Source organism: Diaporthe citri (assembly GCF_014595645.1).
Source record: "Diaporthe citri strain NFHF-8-4 chromosome Unknown scaffold_3, whole genome shotgun sequence".
In the NCBI taxonomy this organism is placed as follows: Eukaryota; Fungi; Ascomycota; class Sordariomycetes; order Diaporthales; family Diaporthaceae; genus Diaporthe; species Diaporthe citri.
In genome coordinates this window covers 3,088,773-3,103,504 of record NW_025064848.1, presented here as the reverse complement: position 1 = coordinate 3,103,504, position 14,732 = coordinate 3,088,773, and the positions used below count along the sequence as shown (strand labels likewise).

At 55.9% G+C, this 14,732-nt stretch overlaps 5 protein-coding genes across 5 annotated transcripts; 3 read left to right on the top strand and 2 right to left on the bottom strand.

Annotated features, from left to right (window-relative positions):
• Positions 1–1,463: 1,463 nt before the first annotated feature.
• Positions 1,464–4,913, bottom strand: INS49_008423 (uncharacterized protein; the record flags this gene model as incomplete). Its single annotated transcript, XM_043169166.1, has 2 exons — positions 1,464–2,301; positions 2,440–4,913. The coding sequence occupies 2 exons, from the start codon at positions 4,911–4,913 to the stop codon at positions 1,464–1,466; spliced, it is 3,312 nt and encodes a 1,103-aa protein (XP_043026846.1).
• Positions 4,914–6,589: 1,676 nt separating this feature from the next.
• INS49_008422 (uncharacterized protein) lies at positions 6,590–7,340 on the top strand (the record flags this gene model as incomplete). The annotated part of the gene is made up of 4 exons (XM_043169165.1): positions 6,590–6,745; positions 6,797–6,835; positions 7,006–7,084; positions 7,144–7,340. The coding sequence occupies 4 exons, from the start codon at positions 6,590–6,592 to the stop codon at positions 7,338–7,340; spliced, it is 471 nt and encodes a 156-aa protein (XP_043026845.1).
• Positions 7,341–7,693: 353 nt separating this feature from the next.
• On the bottom strand, positions 7,694–7,990 carry INS49_008421 (uncharacterized protein; the record flags this gene model as incomplete). Its single annotated transcript, XM_043169164.1, has 2 exons — positions 7,694–7,902; positions 7,957–7,990. 2 exons carry the CDS (start codon positions 7,988–7,990, stop codon positions 7,694–7,696), a joined length of 243 nt encoding a protein of 80 aa, XP_043026844.1.
• Positions 7,991–8,499: 509 nt separating this feature from the next.
• INS49_008420 (uncharacterized protein) lies at positions 8,500–9,123 on the top strand (the record flags this gene model as incomplete). The annotated part of the gene is made up of 4 exons (XM_043169163.1): positions 8,500–8,539; positions 8,592–8,682; positions 8,838–9,030; positions 9,094–9,123. The coding sequence occupies 4 exons, from the start codon at positions 8,500–8,502 to the stop codon at positions 9,121–9,123; spliced, it is 354 nt and encodes a 117-aa protein (XP_043026843.1).
• Positions 9,124–13,283: 4,160 nt separating this feature from the next.
• Positions 13,284–14,324, top strand: INS49_008419 (uncharacterized protein; the record flags this gene model as incomplete). Its single annotated transcript, XM_043169162.1, has 4 exons — positions 13,284–13,510; positions 13,575–13,810; positions 13,914–14,041; positions 14,115–14,324. The coding sequence occupies 4 exons, from the start codon at positions 13,284–13,286 to the stop codon at positions 14,322–14,324; spliced, it is 801 nt and encodes a 266-aa protein (XP_043026842.1).
• Between the last annotated feature and the right edge of the window lie 408 nt (positions 14,325–14,732).

Genomic DNA, 14,732 nt, shown 5'->3' with positions numbered 1-14,732 from the left:
ACGTACTCTTGCTGCACACTACGCACTGCACACACAGCTCTCGACAAGCTGGACAAGACATCAATCAAGGCAAATCCGTGCCCACGGCACTGCCCACCACGGAGAATCAAAATTGAAAAGGCTCGGCACGTCACAGCAAACCTTGAACGACCTCCAAGCCTCGCAGCTTATGCTTTCTGCGTTGAGAGCTACGCCACCCTGGGAGGGGTGTGTTCCCCCAAAAACGCCTGGGCCCCGTTTCGTTCTAGCAGACCTTCGAGAAGCCTCCTCACAGGGTCTTGTCTGAGACAGGAGCACGGGTTCACCCTCTCAGCCGCGCAGAGGAAGGGAAAAGGCTGTGCCGCACGCAAGACCACGGCAACTAGTGCTGAGATGCATAGACCCGAGGCTTTGGGGGTGGCCTGGGGCAAAGGCGGGCCACCAACAAAGCCCCCCCCCCCCCCCCCCCCCCCCCCGACGATTGAGGAGAACCCAAATTTGAGTGTTTATGCGGATGGGTTTTGGCCTTCGTCCGGCCAGTAGATAGCATGGAGATATGTCCAGCCAACAACCCTGGGGCCCGCTGGCCCAATCCCCGAACCCCAATAAGGTCAGGAGTCCCATCCAGTTATCACTACCACGCCTGGCATCATCTAATCTTCCAGGACCCTGCGGTGGCGCGGCTTCGGGACTTGAACTGTGATCGCCCCGTTGGCACAGCCGGCAATTTCGTCCCGGCCCCGGGGCCAAATCCATCCCGTCGGCACCAGTAAGTCGCGGCCACGCAGACTGGATTGAGCTGACTTGGAACTGGAACTGGGGATTATCAACGGACGAGAAATCGGGACATATTGGCCCTCAGCCTTGTTTGCGGGATATTCAATGGCCTGTCGGTCTGCAAATGCGGTTCATCTTGCTTGGCCCATGCCCGGGGTCCAAGATTAAAAGGCCGGGGGCTCAAGGCAAGCAAGCCTGGCGGTGCTTTGTGCTGTGTCTACGGACCGGGGTGGTCTCATCAGGTGCCATCGGTTTCAGTGTGGCTACTTGCTCTGGCTCCCACACGCCCCCTTTTTTTGGCTGGACGATGCTGCACGTAATTGGTTTCAAAACGCTCGATATATTCTTGTACATGATCCTTGACGTGGACAATTGCTGTCGTCATTCCTGTCCAAACGTTCCAATGAGCCAGGTAAAGACCTCGGCAGAGGTGAAGAAGAAATAAAGGTCTATAAGACAACGCCGAATTTCGAGATAACCCAAATGTCTCCGGTGTGTATAACGCTCGTGTTTTCCACCAAAGACCCGCAAATGAATATTGCAAAAAGTAACCTCCGTTTCCTTGCACTGAAAGCCCACTGAAGGCTCCTCGGCCGCGGCACAAGGTGATGGTCCGCCATGAACCAGACCACACAGCAACATCGAGGTAGAGGGGTATCTAAGGAATTCATGATCACAAAATGAAAGTTGAAGAAATGGTCGTTACGTCATTGGTGGGAGTAGAAACCACCCTGGCCCTGAAGGGGTGACCGTGAGTACGGCGATGCTGACCCCTGCGGAGTGTAGTGTCCTGCAGCGTTGGCAGGGTCAAGCGTTGTATCGTAGATCTGGTTTCCGGAGGCATCCTGTAGGCCGAGGGGGTTCATGAACGCCGGGAAGGGTTCGACGTGTTGTGGAATCGAGATGAATTGCCCACCCGGTGCCATGAATGGGCCGGTCGTCGCAGGCAGGTTCTGATAGGCCCCTTGGCTCTGGAAGCTGCCACCCATCGCGTTCTGCTGAAGCCCAAGGTTGGCGGCACTGGGCTGGTGCAGGCCATGCATCGAGGAGCCATAGAAGGTGTTGGGGAAGGCTGGCTGCGTCTGGTAGCCATATGGTGAGTGTTGATTGTTCGGATATGCCAGCACGCCCGGTTGCTGCTGCTGCTGCATAGGTGAGTGGCTGGCATGCGGAGAGGGGTTGAAGAGCTGAGCTTCGGTCTTCACTGAAGGAGCAGGAGGGAAGTTCCTAGGCGGAGGCTCCTGGACTGGACTGATGATGGAATCAGGCTCGAGCTCCTTGCGAGCTACCAGGCGGAGCACCGGCAGTGTCATGTTTTCCATGTGCTTTGCCAGGTGGACAGTGAGCTTCTTCCAGGTAGGAAGCGACTTGCCGCAGAACCGGCAAGGTTCATCTTGTGGTCTGCTCGTCGTCTCTGCATGGCACCTCTCGACCTTCTGCCACGTCGGGTCCTGGCCTCCAGCCCGCTTGATTGCGGCCTTGGTCTTCATCTTTGGCTCCTGGAATTTATGCTCCCGAACGAGATGCTGCAGGAAGTTGTCTCGCCTGTAGCAGGTATGTCGACAATCGTCGACATCGCATGTCCACCACTCCAAGTGCCTACAACCCCAGTCAGCTATGTCCATAATCGATCGAGATATTCAAGACGGTATAGAGCGCCGCGGCGGTCCAGTGGGTGCTTACCGGTGGCCCTCATTTTCATGTCGCACCCAGTCCGCTTTTCTCTTGAAGATCTTGGGTTCCCTGCATCTATCCCATGTGCAACAGAATGGCTGTACATCTTCGTGGACATGTTTCGTCCAGTCGGAGGGCTTGGTAAACTTTTTGGCCTGGTAGCAAAGCTGGCACTCAAACTCGGCCGGCAGTGTGCTGGCCGGTGGCATCGGAATATCTGGGGGAAAGCTTTCTGCTGTGACCACCCCCTCGAGTGGAGTCACATCTCCTTCAGACCCGTCGTAGACATTGGACAGAGGGTCCAATCCACGACCGTCACCTTTTGTGTCGAGTAGATTAGCCGATCCTCCGAGGGCGATGCACATAGTGCCGCACGGGCAGCTGTTGGATGAGATATGCTGAAGGTGTTTGACTTTATGATTCAACAGGGCCTTATATCGGATGACCTGCTGATGTGCGATCCGGTCAGCGAGGTAGGTATTGTGTTCCGCTAAGCGTGGGTTCATCAGCAGCGCATACTGCCTAAATCCGGCGTAGTTAGGCGTTATATCGTCAATGGCATTGTTGGCTTGCGTGTTGAGGCCGGTTTCCTCGTAAGTATCATCATCGTCTTCCTCGTCATCGTCTAGATCCGCTGCTGGTGCAGGTTTTGCTAGCTGAGCGACTGGTGGACCACCATTCTTCTTCCACATGCCAACAAGGTTGGGATGAGACTCGTCCTTGGCCCCTTTTGGGAGTTCTGACTTGCTCCTTGGTCGCCTGAGAGTATTCATAACCTGGAGATTGAAGGGGCTCTTTGGCGAAGTCGCGTTGCTAACAGAGCTGGTGCGGGCATGACTGGTGCCAATTGTCGCAGCACCCGCGGCCATAGAGACAAGAGCTGTGTTGAGGGAAGGCATAGGCTGCTTCTTGCCCCAGCTGCCCGTGCGGCCTGGGGGCGCCAGGCTGTTCTGACTCTCTCGCCGGTCCAGAGCCTCGCTATCACCCGAGCCGACGCCTTCCTGAATGCTGCGATTGCGCTTCAGCAAATTGGTTGTGCTAGACTTTCGGACAAAGCCGCGAATCTCTTTGAAAAGCACGCTGGGCTTCCTCTCTCGGCTTATCGAGAGCTTTTTCAAGAAGCTGCCGCTGGTGATGCCGTCTATATCTGTGATGCTCGGTAAGCTTCGGCGACGAGTGCCCCAGGTCGCTGCTCTTGAAAGGATGGACGAGTTGTCCTGGCACATCTGCTCAAACTTCTCCATTGCAGCCTTTGATGACTCGGGCTGTTGGCGAGCTGAGTCGTTTGGGCTGATATGGAACACCGCGGGTGCGTCTGACCAGACCCGATGCTGCCGCATCAGATCGATATCTTCTTGTGTCAGGGCTCCACCGTCCCCTGTATAATATGTCTGCCCGGGTAATGGTTTGTTCTCAGTTTCGTTGCCCATCGCTATCTCTCTGGAGCTGATTGTGTCGTCGCCAAAGTCATAGAAGTCCGGGAACTCCGTCGTGCCTTCAGGAGGCATACCATCGTCGGACGACACGATCCAGTTCCCGACTTCCTGGTTGCGCTCTGCGACTTTGCGGCGCGCATCCTGCTCATTAATGCTAACAGATTCACCGGCAGAACGGTCCTCGGGGCCCCAGCCCCTGTATCCAGCTCGTGGGTGCGCAATCCACGCCCCTTGCTCGTCACGTGCGACAGACGAGGTCTGGTACGAGGCTTCAACAAAGTTGTCATCGGTACTAAGCCCGGCAGCCCGAACGGTCGTTGGACTCGCTAGATCCTCGGGATAGAGACCCTCCTGGTCCCTCCCCCACATGGAAACAGTGACCCGGGGGCTCGGGCTGGCCATTGCTATGCTGTCTTCGGCAGAACGCGAAGCGAAGTGAGTTTCCGGGCTGGTCTTCGTGGCGAGCCGACTCAGAGTTGTGTGGGAGGGGACTGATCTCGGCGCGTGCGAGAACCCTTGAAACGAGACTGGTTCAAGAAGCGCTTCGCCAAAGGGTTTAGGGCTCTTGTCCTCACTGCTGGGGGACGTCGTATGAATGGAAGGTGTTGTAGGGTCAGGGCTCAAGGGGTAGTTTTGCAGATCGGCCGCATGTTGGGGCCTCGACGGCCGTGCCCGAGGGAACGACGAGTCGCTGTGTTCACTGGAGTTTTGGTCATCCAAGAACGATGGCGTACCCCCGTCGTTGTTGAAGTCAACGCCAAAGAATGGGTCAGCGTCGACCTCGAGCTCGCTCAAGTCGCTCGACTGGTAGTGGTCGCTGAAGGCGGATAAAGAGTCTGCCGGCGTGCTCGCGTCCTGCAGCACAGGCGAGGCAGAGCTTTTGGGGAGCTGTGAGTAGGGCGACAGGTGGTTGGAGACGAAGGAGGCCGTAGAAGGAGGTGGATGGGCGTGGTCAGCTGTTTCGCGGTTGACAGCGGGCCATGTCCTGTCACTCCCGTTGCTGCTGTCAAGCAGAGATGGTTGTATGCTGTAGGTCGAAGAAGACATTGGTGTTTAAGTGCAAGGGCGAGGAAGGTGGGTAGGTATTGGGGCGCAGGCGTATGTATTGAATCAGAAGGATGATGTAAAGTGACAAGGCAAACATGTGGGAGTATCCGTCACTTTCGGCTCGACAACCGGGCCTTGCACACGTCGCAATGACCACCAGTGCGTGGTGAGTAGGCTCGAGGCTTCGGGATCTTGCCGGTGTTTTGCAGGTGCGGAGACAGTCTTTTGATAGTCGCGCTCGAGTGCCGTCCAGACTTTGACAGAGTTGTTTCGTTTGAAGACAAAGCAGGAAATATTTCGAGAGGAAGAGATGCAGTCTGATCTTGGGGGCGAGGCGCTGTTCCTGTACCCGCGAGACCAATCCGGCGCAGCGCTTATTCCCATATGTTGGTGTACGACGTACCAATCAAGAAAAGCGCGGGTGCGGAACAGGGGCAGGGTTCGAGGCAGAGGTGAAGATCAAACTGCCCATGATGGGTGAGCCTTCCAGAGCGGTTTTAGACTTTGGTACCCGTTCTCGACGCCTTCTGGCATGTGGGTGTCGATTTCGCATGTGTCTGGCAATGATCACTTTGGAAATGAAGGGTGTCATTCCACTGCGGCGGTGCAGAGAACGAAATGGAAGAAAGGCAACCGCTCGTGAGAAGGGCGGGCTAATGCAGGTCACAGCTACATACTCCACCGCGTACCACTCACTCGTGTGGGAAACTCGCACGTATGGTACATATCCCAGCCAGATCCAGCATGTACCGATCTTCGGGGTCAGCTTGAGTATTGATGTCAGCAAAAGGACCGCCTAGCGAGGATTGGAGCAAGGGAACGAGGTCGCGCGCTGCGTCTCGTGCGATGGCGCAGGTTCGACAGGCAGAATTCGAGACCTGCGGCTCAATCACCAAATGGAGCATGAGAAAGGACGAGGCTTTCCGCTGGGCGCACTGGCGGAAATCCCCCCACGAAACAGCCCAACGCAGCCCCGTTCAATGTTTCCAGGACGCTCCTTCAGACGACGGCAAAAGTTGATAGTTGGATGGTCGTGTACCGCATTCTGGCACTGCACTCCCTAAACATGGCACAATCAAGCTTTATTATACAAGCTTGGCCAGGGGATTGAGACTGTTGGTTGACAGGCCGCTCATTAGACGCCAGGACGCGATAAGCGACCAGGCAGTATGAAATGGCGCTTGAGACCTGCTCTGCAGAATTGACCACTTTTCCAGTCGAGTCGAGTCGAGTCGAGTCGAATCGCGACTCAATGGCATCTGACGACATTCCAATTGACTTGAAAGTGCACAAGGCTCTAGGAGAGAGACCATGATCTACATAGATCATTCAGGCCACTCCGTCCGATCCCAGATGGTCAGCCTTTCAATGAAGTGTCTTGGCGATGCGGGAGCTCCGCCCTGCACTGCACCGCCGCGGGGCAGTGTGTGGGCGATGTGTACAAAGTCCGCAGATGCTCTCATGCGCGCCCGGGTGACGGAAGACATGGCACCCTTGATCATTGGTGAGATCCCTAAGCCTGGTGTCAGGCTCCCGGCCTGCTGACGGGCGTGTCCCGCGGAATTGGCACGATGCAGCAGAGCGACGGCGGCAAGGGAGCCAGCAAGTGAGGTCGGTGGGTATGTAGGCAGGCTCCGTTGGCGCTCGCTGACTCATCATCTATCCGCATCCCGTAGATGTCATTTCCCGAGGTGGCCGAGGCCGACGAGCTTAGTGCCAGGTTGCTCGTGAGCTCCATCACTAGTCGCCCATTTACGAGGACAAACTCCCGCAACACCAAAGCCGGTGGGTTGGTCAATATCATCAGAAAACCTCACAACGAAGTCATAATGGTGAGTACTTGATTGGCTAGGTCTGGTCGTTTCTAAGCTAATACCGATCAGGGTCTCGAGCTTCCGTCGTATATCCTAGGAGCGCTGACTGTGAGTGGAAGCTGAAAGTTGCGGGGGTAGCTGGACCGTCCATCCGCGCAGAAGAAGATCTTGTCAAGTTTCGTCGCGACATGGGCATTTCAAGCGGCTTGTGTTTTGGTATTAACACAAGCATTTTGAGATGCTTGGACGTAGATGCTAACATATGTCCGCGGCACTAGGCGTCAGGCGGTATCATTGGCTATGCAAGGACGAAGAGTCTGCCGTCAATAATCGCCGGGTGCGCCGTTGGCTTGCTGTGTGAGTCGAAACAAACCTTTTCTGTGGAGAGGAGAGCGGCGATTGACCATTGATAATAGACGGACTTGGTGGATATCGCACGCAGAACCACGAACCCTACGGTGTCGAATTAAGCCTTCTCGCTTCCATTATCCTGGGCGGGTCGTCAATTCCAAGGGCCATCCGGCTGCGAAAGCCCGTCCCCGTGGCTCTCAGTATACTGGCCACCATCGGGGCGCTGATATTTGGCAATGGACTGTACCAGCACAGTAATTAGATAGTTGAAAGCGAGCCCCGCCAATTCAGGCATCGAGCAGCAGAGCACGTCCCCCCATCATCATTGTTGGTCGTCAATGGTCGATGGGATAACCTGTTGGAAACATGGTGTCCGTCCGCGACCCGGAGGGCAACACACAGATTATAAGGCTATCTCGCGCAACGACGAGAGTTGTATCAGGCATAGTCCTTCCATAGAAGCTGGCCCATCACGCCCGAGCCGTGCTTTGCGAGCGCCGGTTTCAGACACTGGGGTATTGTTCGCTTCGACCTGATCCAGTCTGTGCGGTATAGAATCTCGGCTGTCGTTTGCAGATTCGTGGCCGTCGATCTTTGTAGTTGGTGATTGGGTATTTAGGAGTTCTCGTCAATGTCCTTCCACTTCTGCCGGATGACATCCCTCTTCTCCTGTGTCTTGCTGCGGTTGGTGTCCTGGCGCTTCCTCCTCTCTGCTCGGAGACATGCGCTGAGGGCATCTTTTGCGCCGTTGCACATTCCCATTGATTTCCACAAGAAGCCACGTTCGTGACACTCTTCGAGAGCCGTCATGAGGTCCTCGCAAGCTGTGTGGCACGGCCGTCAGTAGTGGCGCAAACGCAGGGGGTCTTGTCGCATACCGGTGTTGTCCTTTGTATGCAGGTGAGGATGCATTTTGGTTAGGATCAGCGAGTCTTGCGCTGCGTTGAATGTGCAGAAGGCGGAGCGTCAAGAGGTTCCAATCGTTGAAGATTGATTACTCGAGAATTGGTGGCTTTGTTCGCGTCGATGACGGAGCGCTCTGGTCGTTCGACAAGTTTTCTGCGATCCTTGCCGTTGCAGCCCGGCGATCTCGCTAGCAGAAGCTATGACCACTTTGACACCCGGCAGCAGTGGAGCAACGGTGACAATTTTAGCCACTGCAGGTCCAACTGGTACTTGGTAGGTAATCATCTCACAGCTCCACGTCCTAGCTCCAGTATCTGTGCCAACAGGTGTGAGCGACTGAATACCGCTTCAAACTACACCTCTTCTCAGTGCGACGTCTGATTACAATTAACAAGGCTTTTAATTCCCCCAAAATTCGCCCTCGGAACCATACGGGTCCAGCTCACAGTCTTTCACTTGAGACAACGTCGCGGACTGCTTTCAGACCCCTGGACCATCAAAGTAGAAAGCCCACCATGGCGACCCAGTCGGCGGCAGCTTCAAAGAAGCAGCAAGGTGAGGATGTTTCCAACCAGGGTTGGGTTCTAGGACTAACAAAAACGCACAGATCTCCAGATGCAATACAGCACCTATAAGAACACCTTGCAACAACTCGCCCAGAAAATCGGTGACGTTGACCAGGAGAAGGAAGAGCACAAGTGCGTTGTCACTCCGCGGCCCTGTTTTCTCTGCTCTTTTCACATCCAAACACCCGCCGCATGAGTTCAGATGAGCTCGAGGCTTTCACTTTGCTACACCGCTCCGTGGTCATCGTCTCCTCTTCACTGCCCACAGGCTAACCACAGGGATTTAGAGCCGTCCTGGAGACATTGGAGCCGCTCTCGGGGGACCGCAAGTGCTTTCGGATGATCAACGGTGTTCTTGCCGAGAGGACTGTCAAAGATGTCGTTCCGGCACTGAAGACGAACCTCGAGGGGCTGGAGAAGGTTCTGACCGAGCTCACTGAGCAATACAACACAAAGACCACCGAGATGGAGAAATGGAAAGTAAGTTTTGTCTTTGTCAACTTTGGTCCCTCATGGGCTCTGTATGTCTAACCCGTACTATAGAAGAAGAACAATGTCCAGGTGGTGCAGTAGGACTGAGTGCACAAACACCGCACGAGCAAGCCACGCGCCGAGCACGATATCGGGACAGGCTTTCTGGGGCTTCAGAGGCATGGATTATTTGCTGCAGGTTCAATACTTGTCTGTTCCGTACTAGAAACGATGTCATCATGACGGGTGACGTATGTCGTCGATGGACAATGACAGCCCTTGAAAGCAGATGTCGGCCGAGAATGAGGTTTCTACCCTAGTTGCAAGAGACCCTGGCACGGCAGATGGGAGGCTAAGGAGTCCCTCGAATTAGAACAGGACCGATGGCCATGTCATGAGTCCTCGGAGGTTCGACGAAAGATGGTGTGTACTGAGTTGTACAAAGTCAAGTCTCAATGTCCAGAGAGGGCAGGCGGCAAGGGCGCCTTTCTACCCAAGCGGCAGTCCGATACGTTTTTGAGGCTGTCGGGCGCTGATAGGTTACCAATGTATTCCATGGCCTCGCATACGGCCGCAGACTAAGGCACCTGCTTCAGGGTGCCTAGGTTGCACGTGCTCACGGCTCGCCGGGCACTTTTCCTGCCCAGGCACGATCGCATCTCCTCGAACGTCACGTCCATAGATTGGGTTTCAATGGACTCCTCGGTTGGAGTTCGTGCCTGGAAACACCCGTCGCGAGCAATGGGACGGACCGCAGTCATGAACGCTTGTACCCCAACTTGTCTCCTCGAGTGAATCACCACATGACCCCACCGAATTCCCGAGATGTAACTGCCGATTTCTGTTCGCATTCAACCGTGCAGTCAGGGAACGCTGGGTGGAGAGCTAAGCCATATTGATGCATGCTTGACGAATATGGCATTGTGTCGGTTTCTTCCCCCCAAAGGATCTGTGCGAGGATTGCCACCGCATCAATCCCTTCCGGTGTGTGAATGCAGTCATTGCGGCGACAAGGGGGGCAGTTGATGCGGGTCGGCGGGCTCGTCGACTAGTTTAGTTTATAGGGCGTGGGCACCCTACTGCAAACTATCTTGATCGCATCGAGGCCCAGTGTGCCCTTCCAGGCGACACCTCTGATGGATGCGTGTGAGTTGGCAGAGGAAGCAGAAAAAAGCAAGACAGTCAGCCTGATGCATGCATGGTAAAGTTGATCGCGGGTGCCACATAGCCTCCGCCAGGATCACATCGCACAGAAGCACGACCTAGTATCTTCATGTACATGACCGTGGTTGCGTCCGAAACGTCCGGCCTGCCCATCCCGGGCCGCGGAACGATAACTTGCATGCTTTCATCGAGACCTTGAGGACAACAAATGTGCCTCATTGGCCGACCGGCCGGTGGAACTGGCGCAATGTCTCCCAGCCTTGTCCGCTGCAGTGTTTGGCGGGGCGAGCTTATTTCCACGTTGATGATGGCTCTGCGCCAACCATCCTAGCTCTGTGATACAGGGAGGCGCCGTCCACGGCTCAGCCTTCTCCTCGTCCCGCGTTCGTGACGCACAAAATCCATTAATAAACCCGTTCCCATTGTTGGAATCGAGGCGTGGGTGACCACCCACTCTGTCAAGACCTGGGGCACGCAGACAAGGCAGAGCTGGATGCAAGAACGTCAGGCCCCCCAAGATACGACCACTCCGTCGCAGAGAAGGCCTGCTCGGTTTGCCCAACGTATAGGCAACAAGGGCAGGGCGACAAAGTGGTTGGCAGCAGTTCCACCGTCCCTCGTCTGCTTCATCGAGATGGCATGACGACGCGAGGGTACTTGGCGGCCTTCACCGCCAAGATACAGTACAACCCTTGATGCGGCGGGAGCGGATGCCTCCCTCCTTATGCTCTGCAACGCCGTTGTGTGCGGCTGTCAAGGCGAGAATCGTTGGGCTTGGCTTCCCTAGGGGATCATTCCGGAGACAGCAACCTTGAAAATGTGCAAGCTTCAAGGGTTGGGCAGCCGGGGCGCAAGTAGCGGTATGGCAAGGCCAGGCTTGAGGGATCGAGCTGATCGAAGCCCAGCAGACACCTTTTTTGCCCAGGGAGGTATTTGGGGGTCTCCGTGGCTTCCACCGACGGCGCTGTTGCATTTCGTTGTCAATGAGGTTCGCCTGCCCTGTCTGCGCAACCCCGCGTTCTCAGCTGTGGATTGCATGCGCCTGCAGTCAGCACTCGGTTGGTTGGGGCCCGATGGGGTTCCATCCCATACGACGGACCCCTTCGTGGGCAGCCAGCCAGCTACGGTTCGTAGCGTGCTTACCTCCTGCCCAGCGCCTGGAATCCCGGGAAAGATCGGGATCAGGCTCGCACGATGGTTTCCCGGCACGAGTATCGCAGACCTACCGTCGTCGTGTCAGAAATGTGATCTGCCGGAGTCTGCAGTAGGCGTTGTAGTGGCCGGGCAAGATGGCGATGGAAGTGGGTGGAGGTGTCCATCCGGCCCTGGAAGAGGTAACGGGGGGCGGGGGGAGGACCATGCGATCCCTGCTTTATCGATAAAAGCTGAGCAGGTGAGAGCTGGTCGAGACGGGATGAAATGGTTGTCTGTCTGTTGGTGGGCCTCCAGGGCTGCTCCTGCCTACCTCGCAGGGTACCTGCCTGCCCACCCGGTTTGCGCGTGTGGGTGCGGTACCTCGCAGCTCCAGACTCCGTACCGAGACGCGTCTCAAGCTCGCTCGCCCAAGGTTGGGACCGATCTCTCGCATCTCTCTCCGCCTTTTCCAACTTTCCAATCCTTCCATCCGGCTCCAAAACCCCCCGCGTCTTCATTGCGGCCCAGCTGTTATCGAATCACCTGCCTCGCAGCTTTTTCACAGACCAAGGTGTCCTGTCCTTGAACCTTTTCCGCGTGGACGCGCCCCGTTCCAAGGCCAAGGTGATTGGTCCGACCGCACCTGGCCACGGACAGCCTAGACCTACGCATGCTCTGCATCAACTCTGGAGTCAAGCCAAGGCAAGCAGTCCAGTCGCTGTCTGCTTGCGCCTACCCGTAACGTACTAGGTGCCCCCCAGGTATGTATCTGGCGTGTGCGGAAACGTCACTTGGTGTGCCCCGTGCCCGGTGTGCATGTTCGACGGTAGCAACAGGATGAGCAGGACGAGAGCATGCGGGCGAGGACGTGGGTGGATGTGGATGGAGCGCGATTGTGGATGGGCATGGGGATTTTGAACGTGGCTGGTGCGCTGAAGATCTGGGGCCCCCTCGTGCCTTGCCCGTTCCGCCATGTCGTTGCGCGCGACTTGAAACCTCCACCTGCCAAAGCCCGGCAGAGGACCGCTTTCTGACGCGATTTTGCAGACTGTCTACATCCAAGGCACGCAGGTTCCCAGCACCCTCAGCCAATCCTCTCCAGTCGCCTCTCGCCGGCGCCTCCCACCTATCGTCGCCTGGTTCCTGTCGCGCACACCTCACATACATTCATACTACATTCATCTACTCAGGCAACACACTTGCTGTGTCTATTTATTATATCCGCGTCCCAGCCCGCGGCTTATAGCCAACCAGCGTCGCCTAAAATTCCCGTCAGTGTAACCCGCAGAAGGCAAGACAACAAGCCTTGTTTGTCTGAACACGACACATCGGGACGGGATATTGAGCAACTGCCATCGGGGACCAGCACAGGAAGCCAAAACTCTATTTTTCGGTGCCCCAGTCCCAAGTCGTGTCTGGCTCTTCTGTCCAGGACAGGGCCGAGACGACATCCTGCAGCCACGCGATCCAGCAGCAGACGGGCCAGCGAGCTACAGCACTGTACTATCCAGCACTAGAGAACCAGTGACTACTGTGGGTCCCGCATTAACCCATCCCACCCCTCTCGCGCGTCCCGCCTTGAATCTCCGTTACAGCCTGAATCCTCGACCCGGCCTGGTGGACGACAAGTGCACAATAACAGCTCCAACCCAACGGCCACTGTCACTCTCAGCATCCGGACGGAGGCTGCGCCCACCATCCGCTGTACCAAGTGTTAAGAGGGCTGCCGTCGTTAGCCCTACCACTACTTGCCGGGAAGGGAACAAGTAAAAGTAATCCTGCCACGCGCGGACAAGGCACGATTGACGCATCTCTGCAGCTTAAGCAGACCCAAAAAAGTTGCACGCCTCACTACCCTGCAACGTGTCAGGGTGTCAGGGACACATCATCTCCCCCAGCATTTGTGCGAGGGACTCAGGCCAAGGAATTTTCAAGAAGTCTGCACCCGCTGCAGGTAGCCAAATATGTCGGATTCCCCCCAATCCCCTCCCAAGGAGGTCGAACAAGGTGTACAGTCACCAGACGAGGAAGCACAAATGAATGATCCTCAAGACCCACAGGCAAGCGGCCTCGCCTATGAGTTCGAAGTGAAGGAGCAGGACCGGTGGCTGCCGATAGCGAATGGTGCGTCTTACTCCCCCTTCTGCTTCGTCGTGATTCGTGAGGGCGTGCGCTGCTTTGTCCATCTCTGGTTTGCGCTGCATGGCTACTGGCTCTCGCTTGAGTGGCATGCTCCTGCTCTGCCTCTAAGAAAGCACCGCGCATATCCATTCGTCCATGTCCCACGACTCGTCTCCAAAGTCGCCAGAAGCGCCTCGCGCTTCATCCAAGGCCGACAAATACGATCTCTACGATGCTAACATACGCAACTTTGCGCCAGTGGCCCGTATCATGAAGAATGCTCTCCCAGAGAACGCCAAGATCGCCAAAGAGGCCAAGGAGTGCATGCAGGAATGTGTTAGCGAATTTATCAGCTTCATCACCAGTGAGGGTAAGGCCGTACTCGTCACCCCATCCCCTGAAAGAGAGGGAGTGTCTGCATGAGGGAGAGAGTGACAGGTCACCTGAGCGTGCAGATGACTGACCAGACATAGCCTCTGAGAAGTGCCACCAGGAAAAGCGCAAGACGGTAAATGGCGAGGACATCCTCTTTGCCATGACCTCTCTGGGATTCGAGAATTACTCGGAGGCACTGAAAATCTACTTGTCCAAGTACCGCGAGGTATATTCACCCTTGTCATTTCACCGAGTGAGAATCAGACAGACCGCGCAGGCGGGCTAATGACTACTTGCAGCAGTCTCAGTCGAACAGGAGCGAAAACCAGCAAGGCCGACCAGGTAGTCAAGGCGGCTACGGTGCCCAGGGCGGCGCGGCAGGTCCGTCAAACTCGGGGTCTTCGACTTTCCCAACCGGTGACCTGCCTGGCCAGGGCACTGACGGGGCAGAACCCAACTACATGTATCAACCAGGACACAATGGAACTGGAGCAGGCGAGGGCTATTAGGAGGGTTGTGATGTCGATCATTCAGCGGTTCCAAGCCGGTAAACTCACCTGCTGAGCATCCAGCCAATCTGCCCAACTCTGTGGATCAACTTGAATTCACTCGGAGCGACTCGCCGCATCGCGGCGGTGAACACTCCAGCGCAGCCCAAGAACAGTAAGATACCAAATGGAAGACAGGGAAAGCAACACGGTCAAAGGCAGGGACAGTCGTGGTAAAGGAATGGAAGCAAAAGGTGCGATTAAAAGGAAAATTTCCCGATAGATTTACCGAGGGCGTTCATCTCTACTTCGGCGCGTCAGATCAGGAGCGGTCCTGGAATGGTGCAACCTCTTCTACGCCCCATCGAATACAGTTGGGGTTCGAGAAACAGTCTCGAGGTAGTGGGCTATATACCAATTTAATCACGA